This window comes from Pelecanus crispus, chromosome 7, assembly GCF_030463565.1.
Source record: "Pelecanus crispus isolate bPelCri1 chromosome 7, bPelCri1.pri, whole genome shotgun sequence".
Taxonomy (NCBI): domain Eukaryota; kingdom Metazoa; phylum Chordata; class Aves; order Pelecaniformes; family Pelecanidae; genus Pelecanus; species Pelecanus crispus.
This window is the reverse complement of record NC_134649.1, coordinates 17,841,196-17,861,727: the sequence shown is the minus strand read 5'-3', so window position 1 is coordinate 17,861,727 and position 20,532 is coordinate 17,841,196. Positions and strand designations below refer to the sequence as shown.

At 41.0% G+C, this 20,532-nt stretch overlaps 1 protein-coding gene across 1 annotated transcript; it reads left to right on the top strand.

Moving 5' to 3' along the window:
• The first annotated feature begins 1,435 nt into the window (after nt 1-1,435).
• On the top strand, nt 1,436-18,539 carry TARS3 (threonyl-tRNA synthetase 3). The gene is made up of 19 exons (XM_075713693.1): nt 1,436-1,717; nt 2,364-2,456; nt 3,261-3,451; nt 4,963-5,086; nt 6,229-6,350; nt 7,175-7,292; nt 7,922-7,986; nt 10,002-10,080; nt 11,292-11,438; nt 11,853-11,951; nt 12,287-12,453; nt 12,996-13,158; nt 14,005-14,142; nt 14,887-14,964; nt 15,064-15,164; nt 16,283-16,387; nt 17,186-17,258; nt 18,001-18,115; nt 18,238-18,539. Exons 1-19 carry the CDS (start codon nt 1,436-1,438, stop codon nt 18,384-18,386), a joined length of 2,409 nt encoding a protein of 802 aa, XP_075569808.1. The 3' UTR covers nt 18,387-18,539.
• The last annotated feature ends 1,993 nt before the right edge of the window (nt 18,540-20,532 follow it).

The following is a 20,532-nucleotide window of genomic DNA, read 5'->3' as shown; positions in this document are numbered from 1 at the left end:
CCCGGAGAGGTGGTGGAGTCCCCATCCCTGGAAGTGTTCAAAAAACGGGGAGATGTGGCACTTTGGGACATGGTTTAGTCTAGTCTACCCTTGATTGGCTTAGAGTTGACTTGGTAGTGTAGGTTAATGGTTGGACTGGATGATCTTAAAGGTCTTTTCCAACCTAAACAATTCTATGATTCTATGATTCTAATCCTATTGCCTTACGGGAAACTATGAAAAAAAGGTTAACCTGATTGTGTGGCCCTGCAGAGGTGGAGGTGTAAGCGACCAGCTTGTACCAGGATGTGCAGAAATGGCAGGGAAGGATGACTTGGGCTGGAGTGAGAGCTGTTTCACGGGTGGCAAGGGCACATGCTGTATGAACTATTGCTTATGTGACAGTATTTTGGGTTTCAATTCTTCTCCCAGCTTGCTTTTGCCACTCTTAATTTTCCTGTGTTCCTATCTTCTCTGTAGACCTCAACTCCCATTGTAATGCCTGGATCCAAGCTGGTTTTTGCAGAAAGTGTGGCTGTAGGCAATTCTCAGAGGTGGATGTATTTAATGGATGGTGATCGGAGAGAAAGGACAATAAACCAGCCACAGTTGAGTGTTAGGGCTGGCAAGACCTTAGAGCTGGGCCTCAGCAGTGTGCAGGGTGGGTCACCTGAAGCCCGTGCTAGTGAACAGGCTGTGGGGCTGCATTCAGGTGGGTGCCATCCAGATTTTCCATACTCTGACAACGCCTCTGTCTTTCTACGGCACCTGGCGATTATCCTTCTTTTTTGTTTGAATAATCCTCTGAAGGACCAAGACATTGGTGATGTTACACGTAGGTCCTTTGGACGTTTTACTTTACTTCGATAGTATTGCTTTTCTTGTGCAGGAAGTGTTGCTTTTCTGTGTTTTTAACGGCAAATGAGCTCCACAGATGCTAAATTGAATAGCTGGGAACATAAAGCGAACTTGATGTGTTTTTTCCCCTCCCTATTACAAACTACTAGTGCCTGCCACACTTGCCACAAAAGGGCATGACCAGGATTTTGACAATTAGCGGTGCGATTCATGACTGCAGCCCCAGCTGCTTGGTTATGAGGGTTACAGTAAAAAGCTTTTCAAAGAACGTTTTTAGGTACATCGAACCGGGACTCAGAGCCGAGCTGTGGCTATTGACGCTTCCTAATTCTCATCAGCCTCGGAGCAAGACGGGCGGCTACATTTTATTACCCCTAGAGCAGTGAGGGCTACCACCAAGCGGCGGAACGCACGGGAACTCCCCTGCAAGGCCCCTGCGGTCCCACCGTGCCTGGGCGGGGTCACCGCCGCAGCGAGCAGCCTGAGCGCCTCGGCCGGCGAGGGCAGGGCCGGGCCCGGCGCGGCGGAGGGGCGGGCCCAGGCGCGGGGTGGTACCGGGGAGGCGGAGGCGGAGGCAGCCCGCTGCCGCCGGGGCAAAATGGCGGCCGCGGGCGCCGAGGTGGCGGCGCTGCGCCTGTCGCGGCAGGAGCGGGAGCTGCGCTGGCTGACGGCGGAGGTCGGCCGACTGAAGGAGCAGGAGGCGCCGTGCGGCCCCGGGAGCTGCAGCCCCGAGCTGCAGCGGCTGAGGGCCGAGAACGAGAAGCTGCGCTACCGGCTCCTGCACCTGCGCCGCAGCCTTGCGGCCGAGCTGGGCAGGGCAGCGCCGGCGGAGCAGCGGCCGCCGGGCCCCGCCGCGGCGGAGCCCCCAGCCGGCGGCGAGGTAGCGGCCGGGGCGGGGACAGCCCCGGGGCCCCCCTCGGTGCGGGGTGGGGGGGGGGCCGCGCCGCGCCGCGCTGGCGGGGACGAGCGCCCGCATCGCGCTGGGGTGGGCCAGGCCTCTGCGGGGAGGGAAGGGGCAGGAGGGGCTCCCGGCGGCGGCACGCCCGGCCCCAGCCGGCGGGGTCGGCAGCGGTCCCGGGGCTGGGAGCCCGTCTGGGTGTCTGTCCGCACTCCCCGTGTGCCGGCAGCACTGGGCAGTGCTCCTCCCGGCAGCTCCTGCCTTTCCGCAAAGGTGGAATAAGTTCATCAGGGCATCGGAAGTTCTTTTTATTGCTCACTAGGCCGTTTTAATCTCCCAGGGTCTCACTGGGGAGACTTGGCCGGTGATGGTCGCGGCAGTAAAATGGGCAGAACCGTGTTGAGAAGGTTTTGCTTGGTGAGCAGTTTTGCTGCGTCTGCTGAACATCAAAAGGATGCAGTTTAGATGTGTCATGAGAAGTCTTTCCTCTGTAATAAGGACATACTGTATTCGATTGTAATTGCCTTTTTAGCCTAATGCTGCACTGATCTGGTTTGGTTTGTTTCAATGATTGCTGGGAAAAGTCTTAAAGGCATAGGGGTATGCTTCATACAATCACTGTTTTCAGAAAGTCTCCAGTGCAAGTCCAACTGTGGCAGTGAATCAAAATAAAGAGGAAAAGAAAAAAGAAAATGAGACTGTGAACCAACGTCGGAATGATGTAAGTGGTTATTTTGTACCACATAATAATAGAAGAAGGAGTATTGTTTGGCTACGGTCAGAAAAGGTGCTGAAACGTGAAATACTTTGCCGCATTTTGAAGTCCCAGATGCTGGGAAGAAGGCTTGCTATAACATGCATATAGAAAAACTCATTATCTAAGAGCTTCATCTTGCATGTAATTAGTACGGTTACTTATACGTTCTTAGATCTCTACTTTTTATGTAACAAAAGGATTTGGGCTGTTGGGAGATAAGGGTCAGGATACTGTGCTTCCTAAAGAGTGTGATGGTTCATGAGTAGTTAAACAGCATGCATGATGACTGAAAGAGGATGTTGGCAGCACTAGCTGTAGTTCAGTAGATCTTAATAATTATGTTATTACCTTATGCTAAATTAAAGGAAACTTCCCGTGAAGTATCTTATTTGAATCTGATGCTTTGAATGGACTGGCAGAAGTGAGGGCTTGTTGGAGTGATCCAAACTTCTCTAGGATGTCAGCCAAATACAAATTCTGGGGCAGGAATATAGGCTGCTTTTTGAGGTCAAACTTAAAGCCATTTAGGCCCAGATTGATGAAGGTGCATTGGAAAATTGGAAAGCCACTATAAAATAGTCAGCAAGTTGGGTGGGACTGTCCTGTGTATAATTATTTACAAATGCTTTACTGCATATTAGTATAAATTCTAGCACAGTGAAATCTGGTCTTGGTTGGAACCTCTAGGGTTGCATGAACACTGTGAACCCTTTTTTTTCTACTTCTGTCACAAATATGTATGTGTATGATTTAATTTATTTGTTACAGGTACAGTGTGAGCCAAGCTTCATAGAACAGAGACTGAAGCTTTACGAAACACTGAAAAGAGAACATGATGCTTTGCTAGCTTACAGGGCGGCCAACCAGAGCAAACCTATCAAAATTATTCTGACAGATGGAAAGATGGCTGAAGGGGAATCTTGGAAAACCACGCCATATCAATTAGCTGTAGGAATTAGGTAACCTGCAGATTCAAGGAGTTGTACTTTTGCAGTGATAAATCTGTTACTGTCATTTGTCATGTGTCATGTTCAGTGGATGGAGACTCTCTTGAGTTGGTTTATTTGGAAAGCGTTGAAACTTCAGCTTAATGCAGAAGAAACAGCTGGGTGAAGTTACTGTTCTGAGTGATGCTTGAGGTTCTGTGCTGGGATCATAATCATAGAATCGTTTAGGTTGGAAAAGACCTTTAAGATCATCCAGTCCAACCATTAACCTACACTACCAAGTCCACACTAAACCAATCAAGGGTAGACTAGACTAAACCATGTCCCAAAGTGCCACATCTCCCCGTTTTTTGAACACTTCCAGGGATGGTGACTCTATCACCTCTCTGGGCAGCCTGTTCCAATGCTTGACTACCCTTTCTGTGAAGAAATTTTTCCTAATATCCAACCTAAACCTTCCCTGGTGCAGCTTGAGCCCATTTCCTCTTGTCCTATCGCTAGCTACTTGGGAGAAGAGACTGACACCCACCTCACTACAGCCTCCTTTCAGGTAGTTGTAGATAAGCAATAAGGTCTCCCCTCAGCCTCCTCTTCTCTAGGCTAAACCATCCCAGTTCCCTCAGCCGCTCCTCATAAGGCCTGTGCTCCAGACCCTTCACCAGCTTCATTGCCCTTCTCTGGACACGCTCCAGCACCTCAATGTCTTTCTTGTATTGAGGGGCCCAAAACTGGACACAGTATTCCAGGTGCGGCCTCACCAGCGCCGAGTACAGGGGCACAATCACCTCCCTGCTCCTGCTGGCCATGCTATTCCTGACACAAGCCAGGATGCTGTTGGCCTTCTTGGCCACCTGGGCACACTGCTGGCTCATGTTCAGCCAGCTGTCAACCAGCACCCCCAGGTCCTTTTTGGCCAGGCAGCTTTCCAGCCACTCTTCCCCAAGCCTGTAGCGTTGCATGGGGTTGTTGTGACCCAAGTGCAGGACCCAACACTTGGCCTTGTTGAACCTCATACAGTTGGCCTCAGCCCATCGGTCCAGCCTGTCCAGATCCCTCTGCAGGGCCATCCTATCCTCGAGCAGATCGACACTGCCACCCAGTTTGGTGTCATCTGCAAACTTACTGAGGGTGCACTCAATCCCCTCATCCAGATCATTGATGAAGATATTAAACAAGACAATGCTTGCTTCCAATTAAAAAATATAACAATCAGTGAGACTGCTAGGAATTAAGAGACATCTGAAGTTTTGCGAGTTACCAGATAACAGTAGAAACTGTTGTTAGAAGCAGTCTTTCCTCCAGATCCCCACCACTGAAAATCACTGAATGAAACTTTTAAGACCTTAAGGGTCCATACCTTAAAAGTAGCAAAGTGTTTAAGACGACCACAGAAACAAAAACTAAAGGTCTTTAGGTGCTATGAGATGTGGGTGGGTTCTCACGGGGTTGGAGGTGAAACCTAAGCACTTTTGCAAATCTGAACCTAAATATTTTGGTCTCTTGCCATCATTTGTGTTTTTTAGTCCAGTGTTGGCTTCAAATGCAGTCATAGCCAAAGTGAATGGTGAATTGTGGGACCTGGATCGTCCACTGGAGGGAGACTGTACTCTGGACCTGCTTACGTTTGATAATGAAGAAGCAAAAGCTGTGAGTAAAACACTCACTGTTTTCTGCTTGATTAAAGGGACTAATGATGTGAAATTGATTGCAGCATTATGCTTTTAAAATCTTGAATTAAAAAAAAAATTCCCCAAAACTATTCAAGTAATGTATTTGTCATGATTCGACGAAAGTTAGATACTAAGTATGCATAATCTGTAGGTGAATAAAATCTTAGTATTCTTTTCTTCCTTTCTCTTTTACATAAACAGGTTATTTCTCAAATGAGATTGTACAGAATGTCTTGATTTGTATGCTAACTTGAAATAATTTGATGTCTTCTAAGACACATGTTCTATGGTTTGACTCAGCGTTTGAAGATCAGACACTGAAAGCAACAGTGAGGCTGTCTTACAGTTTTCTAAAAATTGTCCAATATCAGATTTGAGTCATAAAGAAAATCTACACCTCCTTGTACCAGCACTGTTTATTAGGAACTTAAGTAGTCATATCTTAGTCAATTAAACTATGAATCTACTTAGCAACACAAGATTTTTTTTTTAAATGGGATTCAGTCTTAAGCCTATGTTTATCTTTATGCACTAGAATTAGACTTCATTTTGTCCAAGAATTATTCATGTGATTAAGCTTGTTTGAGGCATTTCAGGAGCCTGTAAAGGCTTTATCTTGTAGCAGTGGCTATGAAGTGATCTGAATTGATAGGGACTTAGAACATAAGACTGGTATTGATCTATTGGGTTGCTGATTCCCCTCTTCTGACATTGTAGGTCATGTGGTTTACAGTCCTATTAATAAATATACTGTATGTGAACAGTGGTAACTTAATTGGCTACATTGCTTTAGATGTGGGTAGTGTCGTGTAGACTCTTAACTGACTGGAAACTAACTTATAAATGAACAAGGTACAGTAAGTACTAAGGTGACATAATCGTGTGGATGTGTAATCATCTTTCAGACTGAAATACGATGGGGTTTTGTTGCTACATCTGCCATTGTGTTAATCATTTAGCATACTTCAAAATGAGAACAGCAAATTGTTATACTTCTCACAGAATTTAAACAACATTGATTCCAGTGTTTTTCCCATCTGCAGACATACCTCTGTTTTGTTTTTTCTTTTTAGTTACTCAATACCAATGACCCCATGACTTACCTGACTTTATTTGCAGGTTTATTGGCATTCAAGTGCTCACATTCTTGGAGAGGCCATGGAAGGTTATTTTGGGGGCTACTTATGCTATGGACCGCCAATTGAGAACGGATTTTACTATGATATGTACACTGAAGATAGGTAAAATGTCAACATCTAAGAACTTTAATACTCTGTATTGAAGTTCAGTACTAGAATTATTTTTGTTTAGTCATGTTTCTGCATGTTAAAAGCAAAATTGTGTATCTAGTATGGTTTAAAGCTGACGGGTTAGTCGTTTTCATAGTATAGATTGTGTATACATATATATCGAGTGTGTGTGTATATTTAAATTCAAGAGCAGTGTTCAGATGCCTGCTCCGTGAACCTTGCTGCTGTTGAATGTTCTGTGAAAAAATGTAGAGTGTTTGGGTAAAACTTTCTGAAGTTCCTGGGAGATACAGGAGACAGTTTCCTTGAAGAATCATGAGAGTTTGCTTTCAAAGTGCCATAGTCACTTGCAGAAATGGCACGTATGCATGTAACTCATAGGTGTTTACTACTTTACTAATCCGTGTGCACAGCTTTACGATTCTGTTTCCCTTGTTTATCTTTCTGTAGTCAGGGAAAATACTCAAATCTGCATCAGCTGATAAACTAGCTCTTGCAGCTGCGTTGAGCCTTTTTTTTTTTTCCTTTTCTCTTAAATCATATATACTTTGAGCTACAGATCTTCCAGACATTTAAACATATTAAAGACTGTTCTAGGAGTGATTGCAGTGGGTTTGTTTAGGGTGATACCATTTGTGTTTCTGAGTTTAGTGTCTGAAAGTACAGATGATTGTAAGAAGCTAAGAAAATACCATGACAAATCACAACAACACATCCCATGTTTTTCAAATTAGACCACTAGAAAGTGGTCACTTAAAAAATGGGACTGTGAAAATAAATATTTCATATTTCTTTTGCTGCGTCTTTTTGTTTAGAGGTGTATCTAGTACTGAATTCCCACTACTAGAGAACCGCTGCAAAAATATCATAAAAGAGAAGCAGGCTTTTGAAAGGCTGGAAGTCAAAAAGGAGATCCTGTTAGACATGTTTAAGGTAAATCTTTGGAGTAGCTATGATTCTGGTACAGTGATCTTTTAAAATGTAACTTCTATAAAATACTGCATGTGACTGACTCATCAGACTAGTAGCTATCTAGTAAAACAAAGAAAAAGAATAGCATCCTTTTCCTCCTTTCCATATCCCTCTCAAGTGTTCAGGATATTTTCAGGCAATAAAAACAATTTCTTACTATGCAAAAACACCTCAAGCTCAATGAGATGACAAAGAAATTAGTACACAGAAGGCATACGTTCATTCTGGCTCACTTGCAGACATGAGTCAAAAAAGACTTTGTCCTCTAGTCCTCTGTTTTAGACAGTGAATACTACCAGTCTCACTACACTATTTTTAATCGCCTGTCAAAAGTGCTTTGAGGTGTTCAGGTGGTAATCACTATGCTTAACACATGCTCAGGGAAATGAAGATATTTTTATCTCTTTCCCTTCTTGTTTTATAACTCTTCTGAAAGGATGTTGAACTCTTGCATACGTATATGTGATCATGTAGGGTTTTTTTAGTTGTGTCTTTTACTGATGTATTTGCATTATTAATATGTAATTTTAAAATAGGATTTTATTAGCCATTTTATTGATGTTTCTGATTTTTCATGTTTCCCCACACAGTATAACAAGTTTAAGTGCCGTATCCTTAATGAGAAGGTGAACACACCAACTACCACAATATACAGGTAAAAGGTGGTATGAAATATTTCTGTAGTTAGGTATATTTCATTTAAATGAAATGAAGCTATGCTAAAGCACATGGAAGACAGGGAGGTGATTTGAGACAGCCAGCACGGATTCACCAAGGGCAAGTCCTGCCTGACCAACGTAGTGGCTTTCTGTGAAGGAGGGACTGCATCAGTGGGCAACGGAAAAGCAATGGATGTCATCTGTCTGGACTTCTGTAAAGCATTCGACACAGTCCCCCACAACGTCCTTCTCTCTAAATTAGGGAGATACGGGTTTGATGGGTGGACTGTTCGGTGGATAAGGAATTGGCTGGGTGGTCGTATCCAGAGGGTCGTGGTCAATGGCTCGATATCCCCATGGAGACCGGTGACAAGTGGTGTCCCTCAGGGGTCCGTACTGGGACCGGTGCTGTTTACCATCTTCATCAATGACATAGTGGGATCGAGTGCACCCTCAGCAAGTTTGCAGACGACAGCCAGCTGAGTGGTGTGGTTGACATGCCAGAAAGACCAGATGTCATCCAAAGGGACCTGGACAAGCTGGAGAGGTGGGCCTGTGTGAACCTCATGAGGTTCAACAAGGCCAAATGCAAGGTCCTGCACCTGGGACAGGGCAACCCCCAGTATCAGTACAGGCTGGGGGATGAAGGGATTAAGAGCAGCCCTGCGGAGAAGGACTTGGGGGTACTGGTGGATGAAAGGCTGGACATGAGCCAACAGTGTGTGCTTGCAGCCCAGAAAGCCAACAGTATCCAGGGCTGCATCAAAAGAAGCATGGCCAGCAGGTCGAGGGAGGCGATTCTGCCCCTCTGCTCTGCTCTGCTCTGGTGAGACCTCACCTGGAGTGCTGCGTCCAGCTCTGGAGCCCTCAGCACAAGAAGGACATGGAACTGCTGGAGCAGGTCCAGAAGAGGGCCACCAAAATGATCCGAGGGCTGGAGCACCTCTCCTACGAGGACAGGCTGAGGGAGTTGGGGTTGTTCAGCCTGGAGAAGAGAAGGCTGCGGGGAGACCTTATTGCAGTCTTTCAGTACTTAAAGGGGGCCTACAGGAAGGATGGGGAGAATCTTTTTAACAAGGCCTGTTGTGACAGGACAAGGAGCAATGGTTTTAAACTAAAGGAGGGTAGATTTAGACTGGATATAAGGAAGAAATTTTTTACAATGAGGGTGGTCAAGCACTGGAACAGGTTGCCCAGAGAGGTGGTGGAGGCCCCATCCCTGGCAACATTCCAGGTCAGGTTGGATGGGGCTCTGAGCAACCTGATCTGGTTAAAGCTGTCCCTGCTCACGGCAGGGGGGTTGGGCTAGATGACCTCTAAAGGTCCCTTCCAACCCAAAGCATTCTATGATTCTATAAATTGAGAGGCAAAGAGTTTTCTTTTTATTGTTCGAACTCCTGAATATTTGTGTGATTAGGACTTAAGTTTGCAATTAATATTGCTACTTACATAAAATCAGATCTTTTCTTTCTCTGCTGGGACAGACTAGATCTGAATTTGTGGACAAATTGCAAATCCACTTTTCACTCATTCCCTCTGGTTTCAATAAACAGATTAAAATAAGTTACCACCTGTGACATTGAATTGCTGGATAATGGGTAAAGCTAACTCTTAGCTCAGTGTGGGATGAGGAACCTGTTCATTCAGTTGCCAGGGTTAAAACTACTTAGCTGGAAAATGGCAAAAATACTTTTTTCTGTTTGATGTGCATAGTTTGAAATTTCCTGGCCAACTTTAACAAAGTTTACATCTGCAACTATATGAATTGCTGAGTGTGTTATGGTGCTCTTGATAATGGATCAAGTGTGCTGAGTATTTACTGAGTGAATATTCTGCTTCAGGTAGAAGGCACAATTACATTTAAGATGCACTGAATTTGCCGAGTGTTGCATGTGTATACTTCTCTGTGTGTGTGAATGTGTCAGGCATAAACTTGTATGCCATTAGTGATTGTATTTAAAAATGCTGGAGTGTTCTGAACTAAACACTTTTTTTTTCTTTTGGTATATAGATGTGGTCCGCTGATTGATCTCTGCAGGGGTCCACATGTGAGACACACTGGAAAAATCAAGGCCCTTAAAATAATTAAGGTAAGTTTAAATTAACTATGCATCAAAACTTAACTAAACAATGGGTCAGTTGATTTATTTATGTATTTATTTATTCTGAAGTGATTATGCTACGGTCCTTTGTATTGTTTTCTTTGCTTACTCTGAAAATAGTCCTTCATTTCTTTCCCAGCTCCCATTGTACAAGTAGAACTACAGACTTTCATAATTCATCTGCTTCCAAGATTTACTGATTTTTGACCATCACAATAGTACATCAGTGAAAGTTAGCAGCATCTTTTTTTATCAGAGTATTAGTGCAGTAACATGCATGCTTAAACTATAATGAAGAGCACTGCAAAAATAAGCTAGTAGTGACTAGATTAGCTGTGGAACTAATTATACCATGCACAGGAGAGAAGTGCAGTGCCTAAGCTAACATTGCAGTACTGTGCTAGTATCTCCAACCAGCACTGCACTTTGTAGTACAAATGTCCTAGTTTGAGTCTGTACTAGCTGTCACATCTGTGTGTGGTGTGTGTGCATGCACTTTGTTCTGCAGTAAGTGAACATCCAAGATATTCATCAGGTCAGAAAATAGTATTTTGACCTTGTAAGATGGTATTTTTCAGGTACAGGAGGTAAAGTGGACCCTGGCAGATGTGCAAGTGCTGCTGTTCAAAAATGGCATTGCTCACAGGAAAGCCAGAGACAGTGTTTGCAGATGCCTCTGGTTATGATGTAGTTAAAGTTAGGTGATAATTTTGGTAACCTTATTAGACTGACCTGATTGGAACATTCATCATAGTTGCATTTGCTGGCTTCCTAACTGAAGTTTATGGAACTCTGAGTTCAGGGCTTGTTAGATTGTCAGAACAGCTAGGATTTAACTGTAGGAGTGAGTTAGTTTCGTTTTGTCTTTCGTGTTTCCCTACTGCATTATGTTTTGAACATAAACAAGTGCTGCTTTTTTAGAAGGTATAATGTGAGATACTAAAACATGCCATGATGTGAGTTAAAAGAAGGTACCTATGTAGAATAAAAGTATAACCTGACCATTTCATTTGTCTTCTGTATTAGTATGCTGACTAAAAGGCAGTGCAAGTATATTTGTATTATAAACAAATGCTGGATGACTGCATATCGTTCTGTTCCCAAGGAAGAAACTCATAACATTTGAATGCATTAGTGTTTATTTCTAATTTCCCTGAGATTATGTAATATTACCTTAAAGTATGGGTTTTGTGCATCAGAATTCCTCTACGTATTGGGAAGGAAAATCTGACATGGAAACTCTGCAGAGAATATATGGAATATCCTTTCCTGATAACAAAATGATGAAGGAATGGGAGAAATTCCAGGAAGAAGCCAGAAACCGGGACCACAGGAAAATTGGAAAGGTACACTATTTCCTGGTCTACTTCTCTTTCACACTTCTGTAATAAAATTCATTCTCTTCCATTGCTTTTTTTTAATTCTGATAAAGAATGACTGGCTCACAAGTTTCAGCCATCAACCCTGAGATCTGATGGGTATATGCTTAATTGCTTTGGTTACTAAAGGTAAGATTGGTTAAGGCTTCAGGATTTTGAGGAAATGTGTATTTCCATAGTTACAGAGTCAAATGGAATTCCAGTGTTATTACAAACTTTTAAGAGTAAGAACTACAGATAAATCAACTACCTTTGCTGAGAACTTGTGGACTTCTGGAAGTCATCTTCTTGCTGTAATACTTCGTTTTTGTGAACAGTCTCAACATGTGTGAAGTAAAGTTCTGCAGTGGTGTTAGAGCATTCTGTTTTTAATTTACCTAGGAGCAAGAACTCTTCTTCTTTCATGATTTGAGTCCTGGAAGCTGCTTTTTCCTCCCCAGAGGTGCCTGTCTTTATAACACACTCGTGGATTTCATACGAGTGAGTATATACTAACGTAACTCCTAACAAGTTTAATATCAGTTGTTGATCTTAAGCGATAGGCCATTCATAGTGCTGAGCTATCCACAGAAAGAGAAACATCTACGTATGTAAACGTATACCAGATTTTCACTATGATTATACAGATCTAACCTTTTTGAAAATAGGGCAGAGTAGGCCATTGAGCTGTGCTTTTTCCAGTTGTGCAAAACCTGCATGTGCAGTAGTCCTTTAGTCTCCCAATAAATGGCCGTCAAAAGAACACAGTTAAAAAGAATCAGGCTTTTGCTTGTCAAGAGCTCTATCACCTTTAAAATGTTGCATTTGTTTTATAGGAGGAGTATCACAAGCGTGGTTTTACCGAAGTTGTATCTCCAAATATCTTCAACAGTAAACTCTGGGAAGCTTCAGGGCACTGGCAGCACTACAGTGAAAACATGTTCTCTTTTGAGATCGAGAAGGAAACTTTTGCCCTTAAACCGATGAATTGTCCAGGACATTGGTTTGTACTCTCAACCGCAAAACTTCTTACTTGACTGTATTGATCCTTTGTGGGGCTGAGGGGAAACAAATGGAGTATTAATACATGTTATCATGTATGTTCACAATAGACTACTAAGCAACTAGGGCATCCAGAGCGCTCCCGACTGTGTCCCAAAGCAGACCAAACAAATTTCTTGTAGCAGGATCTTTCAGTAAGTCTGCACTAAGTGAGCTAGGTTTGTGCATGCTAATATTAGTCTGTACCACTAGTAAATACAAATTATGTTAGATAAAGATAAGCATCAGATGTGGTGTACCAAAAGAAGGTACAGATGAACCCGTATTGATTGTTACTCTCACAATGTCTTTTCTAGGTGGTCTTTAGAAATACGTTCCCAGTGCTGCACTGCTTCTGTTTGCCTGCCTTTTAGGATGCAGACAGCCTGAATGAATAAATACTTAAAAATGTGATTACTGTCTGCACTGATCTTGTTTTAGTTTGTGTTGTCTTAAATCTTATATAAGAAGGATAAAAGGAAGGTTCTCCCATGTTCCCTTTAGCTTGATGTTTGCCCATCGTCCACGATCCTGGAGGGAAATGCCCCTTAGACTTGCAGACTTCGGAGTTCTTCACCGAAATGAACTTTCTGGGACTTTAAGTGGCTTGACTCGTGTAAGGCGCTTCCAACAAGACGATGCTCACATATTTTGCACAATAGAACAGGTAAAAAAAACAAACTGAAAAATCCAACAACAGCCCTCCCCCCACCAGTCAACAACAACAAAAACCCAAACCCTTCCCCTCCCAGTACAAACCAACATTAAACAAGAAAAATTCCCCAAAGTATTTCGACTTTAGCTTCTTCTAGTGTGTTGCTTTGTAGCATAATGCTGCTTTTGATGGGTTTTTTGATAGGTTTAGGTGCTTCCTTCTTAGTCATCTGTTACTCCGTAGCTTTTCTGTTACAGGTTTCTCAAATAGCAGTGCCATGTAATTTGTGTTACGTATTTTTCTCTTTGAAATTAAAAAATGTTTATACTAAAAGAAGAAAACAATGTTATTTGAGGGACATTGTTCATTATGAATTACATAATAAGATTTTCTGTATAGAACTTTTCCCTTTAGAAAGATACATTGGGCAACTAAATCCCAAAAGGTAAAATCTTTTGCATCTCCCATCTCTCCCTGCAAAGAAAAAAGTTATTGACCGCATTTTGTTTTCCGTAGTAATGCTGAATAAATACTTTATTTTGTCAGTAATGTCATAGATTTTAGTGGAGCTATGTGAATAAATTGATACTCTTGTCAAGTCTGACATGTGCAATTTGGCCCTAGAAGCCCAGGCTTAACAAGAACATTACTTTTCATGCCATGCTATGAAGCCGCACCACCTCAGTTCTCTCTTCACCCATTACCTAGATTTGGGTTTGTAGGATGTAATTTTCATGTGATTTTCAATTTTTTTTTTTCTTTAATGGACTCTCATATTCTGATTATGAGTAATTCAGTAAATCCAATTAAATTTTTATGTAAGTAAAATTTAACTAATATATCTTGTTTACATTTAAGATTGAAGAAGAAATTAAGGGCTGTCTTGATTTCTTGAAGTCAGTTTATGCTGTCTTTGGTTTTACCTTTCAACTACATCTTTCTACAAGACCAGAAAATTATCTAGGAGAGTTAGAGATCTGGGATCATGCAGAAAAGGTAATTCATTTAAAAGCAAGCAAACAAACAAAAACCCTTAATATTTGTATTTGCAGAGGTGGATATTTAACTAAGTTCTTTCATGTTGAATAGCGAAATTAGTGAAATTGCTTAAATCAGATGCTAAATATTGTCCTTAGTGGAAATGCTTGTTGAAAAACATCACATTAAATGTGAGGTTTCTGTATAAAATGAGAACTTTCTGATTCTTATTTAGCCCCTTATCTTGAACTGATTTGATTTTTATTATTTTTTTTTCCCAATTAATCACAATATTTGTATGAGGAACTACTCTTATTTCAAGATGATTTATCATAAATGACTAAATGCTTGAACAATAGGAATCGTGCTGCCTGTTCACTCACTTTGTACTTTTTTTTTTTTTTTTTTTTTTAGAATCATAGAATGCTTTGGGTTGGAAGGGACCTTTAGAGGTCATCTAGCCCAACCCCCCTGCAGTGAGCAGGGACAGCTTTAACCAGATCAGGTTGCTCAGAGCCCCATCCAACCTGACCTGGAATGTTTCTAGGGATGGGGCCTCTACCACCTCTCTGGGCAACCTGTTCCAGTGCTTGACCACCCTCACTGTAAAAAATGTCTTTCTTATGTCTAGTCTAAACCTATTCTTCTTTAGTTTAAATCTATTATTCCTTGTCCTTGTACTTCAAAGGCAAACGCTTTGACTTACGGTAATGAAAGGCCCTGCTATACCTTTTTAAATTATTCTCTCATTTTTGTGATTAGCAACTTCAAAACAGCTTGATTAGCTTTGGAGAGCAATGGAATTTGAATCCAGGAGATGGAGCATTTTATGGTCCTAAGGTTAGTGAATCAGCATTTTAATACGACTTTGAGATGGACAAGAATACAGACACAATGCAAGCAAACTATATTTAGTAACAGTGTTATTTTGCTTCACAGATTGATATTAAAATCAAAGATGCTATTGGGAGGTACCATCAATGTGCTACTATCCAACTTGACTTCCAACTACCCATTCGATTTAATCTTACTTATGTTGGGTGAGTGGTTAAGCTAAGTATCTTCCTCTTTTAAATAAAATAATGAAAAAAAAAAATTGCTTACTTTCAATATGTGTAATTCCCATTAAACTGAGATGTATTAATGCTCTGTTGCTCACTTAACAAATTATTAGCCTTTGTATCAGTAGCCTGGTTAAGAGGGGAAACGTTCCCAGTGAGGAGAGGACAGTACTGATGGCAGGCAAATTTCATGATCTCTGTCTGCCAGTTCTGAAGACAACTGATCATATGTAATGCTAAAGAAAACTCAGCTGAGTCAGTTCTCACTTTCAGCCTAGTCACTGTGTCTCCTTTGAAGACATTGCATACAAATTCAAACATGCCTTAAGGGGCTAGTGTGTTTGTAATGAGTACTTCATTCTTTTTATCAGATATAGTTAGTTAACTCTGAACGTAAACCAAATGTGAACAGTTTTTAATGAAAATCTCACTTTGGCTTCCAGCTAGGAAGAGGGATATTTAACCATTGAGTGAATTAATCTTAGTACCATGTTGACTTGAACACACCTTTCCTGGGTTGTTTGTCTTGCTGTGTTTGTTTTTGCATATTATAAAGAGTTTGGTGGGGAAGATACAAGAATGTTTGGGGTTTTTTTTGGTCCTGCTCCATGTTCTACAGTAGATGTCATAGCTCTTCGGTAGGTGGTAATACCGTTACGAACAGCAGCTGGCTGCTTTTTTAATCACAGGATTGTAACTTAAGGCAAGAAATTAACAGTAAGGGCAGGTGAGATTCTGTGCAACAAAATAAAAGCAAGACGTAGTGGAAAAGAAAGAGCAAGGAAGAACGTAAAATATTAAAATGCACAGAAATGGAGTTAGTCAGTTGAGTGTCTTTTCAAACTTCGGAGTTTGTGCCTATGCCACTAGCTGCAGGCATGATTATTTTAAGTCACTATGATTATTCAGTATTCCTTTAAAAGCCCTGGTGACTTAAAGTACGTTATTAAAAAAACCCAGGAGATTTTGCCTAAATATAAATAATTAAATTTTTGTCTTTCCATGAAAAGTAGAATCAAAAATACTAGTAGGATTATCTGTGTGTGAGCTAAGAGAATGGTGGGGGTTTTTTTTGAACTTTACTTATTCTTTTTCAGTAAGGATGGCGATGATAAGAAAAGGCCAGTGATTATTCACAGAGCTATTTTGGGATCTGTGGAGAGAATGATAGCTATTCTAGCTGAAAATTATGGAGGAAAATGGTATGTGGCACCAGTGAAATTCTAAGAAATGTTTAACAACATAGAAAGTACAGATCCTCCTTAATGTCCCATGTATTGTGATGCAAAATAGTATCCCTAGAATTTTTGCAAAATCAGTTGGTAAGATTACAAGAAAAGAAGTCTAATTTTATGGTCTGAGTTGTATGATATCCTTTTATTAATAGTTCATTATTAGAAATTCAATTTCATGAGATTGCAGGAAAAATTATACAATAAAACAGAAATAAGAATTGGAACTGAATGTATATATGCTGCACTATTCTTGTTCATTTTTTCTTAAAAATCATGCTTTTGTACTGGGGAAATGTTAGACCTATGTAAAGCAATTATTTATACAGACATGAATTAGTCCTAATATGTGAAATATAATTTTAACTTGTAAGATGTATTATTTCATCTTGAATAAGCTCTGAAGATATTTCTTCATTAATGTATTTAAAGTATTAAGGAAGAATTAATTCTTACTTTCAGCCACCTATCTGTCTGACTGTCCACCTTTCACTATAAAGTTATACATAAAAGCGGAAATTATGAGGAAAAAATAAAATTGTGAAGTCAGCTAGGAAGTGAACAGAAGATCAAAGTTCTGCGTATGTCATTTTACTGGAATCAATATATTTGCTGTTTTTTGTGAACTTGAAAAGATGAAGATAACATATTACCCAACATCCTTAGCTAACATAAATATTTTTATAAAGTAAAGAAGTTGTTATTGGGGAACATGACTATGGATATGAATGCACATTTACTTTGTATTTTTCTTGTCCTGCTTGCCAGGCCATTCTGGCTCTCTCCACGGCAGGTCATGGTTGTGCCTGTGGGACCTACTTCTGAAGAGTATGCCCAGCAGGTGAGAGTAGGGCCTTCCTTTTTATAGTAGCAAGCAATTTTAATAGCTCCTTAAGTACTTGTCATAGAACAAAGAATGAATGCTTTAATAATTTTGGTGACATAGCGGGGGGTGGGGTGGTAAACTTTTCCATATAGTCTAAAATTTGTATATGCCTGAATCTAAGTGTTTTGGGTTCTGTTGTTAAGTGTTTTGGGTTCTGTTGTTATGTACATACTTCAGTAATTATTAAAGGAAAAAACATTCTGGATGACAAACCTTATATGCTAACGTTTCATTACAGAACTATCCCCTTAAAGTAGGGGCAGAGCCAGTTTCTTTCATTTCCCAGCATGTATACTTTTGACTACATTACATTTGACCACAGTTGTTTTTACCTCTCTCCCCTGCTTTTCTTTTAATGCAAGTGTAAGTGGGTTTGTTCCTTCTCCTCTTTCTCCTTTCTCAGACTGAGGAAACATTCTTGACATTCAGCACTGTAGCTGTCTGAGGAGATCAGCAAATATTTGATATGGATTTTACCTTGTATTGTCTTCCAGCTGGACTCCTGCTAAGCCCTTAAGTGTGTATGCAGTTTTCTTCAAATAACTTCATTGAATTCCTTACAACAATTCACAAGAGCAAAATTATGCACATACATGAATTAATTATTGGATGAGATCAGGGATTACAGCATGCACAAATTTGTGTTGTAGAATATATACTGTAATATTAAGTGAGAGTTTTGGGATTTTTTTTTTAGGTTTGCAGCGAATTTTTTGAAGCAGGATTTATGTCAGATGTGGATCTAGATCAAAGTTGCACATTAAACAAGAAAATTAGAAATGCACAGCTGGCCCAGTATAACTTTATCTTAGGTAATTGCAACATCTTACACTTCTGAATATCACTTAAACTCTATGCCCAATGTTAAAACTTAGCTAGACTCATTTTGTAATGTCAGTAGTCAGTTTAATATTGTTTGTGATATGTCTTGCAGTGGTCGGAGAAAAGGAGAAGGCAAATAATGCTGTCAACGTGCGAACAAGAGACAACAAAATTCATGGAGAGATTTCAGTATCTTCTGCTATTGAAAAACTCAAGAAATTTAAGAGTTTGCATATTCCAAATGCAGAAGAAGAGTTCTGATGTTGCTGTTAGGAAAAAAAACTATTAGCCGCCCATGTGAATCGGTGTTTCTTTCCTCCTGTATGGCAGTAATGCTCGTCTGGGAGGATTTTCAGTTAAGGGATACACAAAATAAGCAAATGTAGCAATGTTGGTGCTCCAGAAATAGCATGAGAGGACAGATGCAACTGATAGTCCCATGGGATTCCAATCTGTGTGAGTCGCAGAATGCTTATTTAAAAGGTCCTAACCTCTGCTAAAATATGTTGGGTTTGCTGTGGAAAATAAATCAAGGTTGCACAAAGTCAAGGAACAGAGGCTGGGAAGTGTACTGCTGCTGCGATTGCTGAGCTGCCTCAGTCACGTAGCAGTTGCATGACTGATGTGACCTCGAATCCAAAGCTTGGCAGTTGGTGGGTGCATCAGGAGCATTTTGGTTTAGTTTTTTTCTAGCTCCAGATTATGTAACGATTTGGGGGGGGGGGCGGGGGGAATAGGTTGATTCTTTCTGAATTTATGTTCACAGCCTACAAATACATTGATGTCTTTGTTGGAAATCTCAGTGAGACGAGGCACTGATTGAGTTGGTGTGATAAGTGGTTGCTGTAAAGGTGATTGCCAAGAATGAAGTTGAATTACTCGCCATATCTGTGTGTGGAAAGTTTTTTTTTTTCCTGTGTTTGCTGTTGATTCAGCTTTTTTCTAAAACCTTTGAAAAAACTTTCTAATTTATTGCTGTATTTGCTTGGGATACTGATAACACTGAAAAGGTGCGGATGACAATTTTCATTTGAAAATGTAGCATGTTGGAATTTAAATTGGCCATATTTATCTGACTTGTCTATGCTTATAAATGATTTTAAAGTTACCGTTGCTGGCAATTGAATCAGATCTTTTGGAGAGATTAATTTTTACCATGATTTTTTTTTTTTTTTCCACTTTTATATGCTGTTGTGGTGAGTTGACCTTGGCTGGATGCCAGGGGCCAGCAAGCTGCTCTATCACTCCCCTCCTCAGCAGGACAGGTGGGGAGAAAAATGAGATGGGAAAAAAAAAAACCCCTCGTGGGTCAAGATAAAGGCAATTTAACAAAAAAGCAAAAGCTGCACGCAGAAACAAAAAAAGAAAACAAAGGTTGTATTCTCTGCTTCCCATCAGCATGCACTGTCCAGCCACTGCCCAGGAAGCAGGGCTTCCGTACGTGGAGCGGTTGCTCTGGAAGACATAAATAATGAATGTCCCTATGCCTCCTCCTTTCTCTTAGCTTTTATTGCTGAGCCAATGTCATAAGGTGTGGAATATCCCTTTGGTGACTTTGGGTCAGCTGTCCTGGCTGTGTCCCCTCCCAAGATCTTGCCCAGCCCCAGCCCACTGGTGAGGGGGGACATGTTGGAGAGGCAGCCTTCCTGCTGTGCCAGCACTGCCCAGCAGCAGCCAAAACACCGAAGGGGTGTTACCAACACCCTTCTAGCTACCAGCACACAGCACAGCACTGGGGGCTGCTGCAGGGAAGGTGAACTCCATCAGAGCAGACCCAGTACAGCTGGGTTTTAGTTACAAGGCTTAGATAGTGTTCAATGTTACTCAGTTATCTAAGCTAACTGGAGTTGTTGTGATTTAAATACCACTGAAATGAAACAGAAAATACAATTTAGTGCATAAATGCTATACAAAGACAGTGTTCTCCTTCCACCTGGCGCTTGTACAGACTTGTACTCAGTAGGCCTAGTTTTGGTTTTGTATTAGTTTGGTTTTGTGTATTTGTTTTTACCAGCTGATTATCCCCTGCTTTTAAAAGAAAAGGAAAAAAAAATTGAAGGAACAAGTGCTGGGGAAGCTTTCTGTTCCACTTTACAGAACTAACATGGGGTGCAGAGGGTGGCTTTTATGTATATTATTTATATATTTTATATATAAAATACCGTATTTTGATGGAACTACGGCCTACATGATGATGTATTCAGATTGCAGAATTAAAAGGTTAGGGTTTCTTTTTTTTACAGTGAATCTCTAGGTTTTGCAAATATAAGACTTTTTAGCGTGCATGAGGTGTCGCCATGTAAGTTTTCAGACGACCTGCAGCAATGAGAGAGGTCACTGAAGGATCGAAGTTAAGAAAACATAAATTGGCGATGGGGAGAAATATGCGGAGAGGACAGACAGGCCG

Excerpts from the sequence above, each read along its gene's own strand:
- TARS3 (XM_075713693.1), top strand. The coding sequence starts at position 1,436 with ATGGCGGCCGCGGGCGCCGAGGTGGCGGCGCTGCGCCTGTCGCGGCAG. Across the intron at positions 6,351-7,174 it reads GATATGTACACTGAAGATAG|AGGTGTATCTAGTACTGAAT; the intron begins GTAAAATGTCAA and ends CTTTTTGTTTAG. Across the intron at positions 16,388-17,185 it reads GAAAATTATGGAGGAAAATG|GCCATTCTGGCTCTCTCCAC; the intron begins GTATGTGGCACC and ends CCTGCTTGCCAG.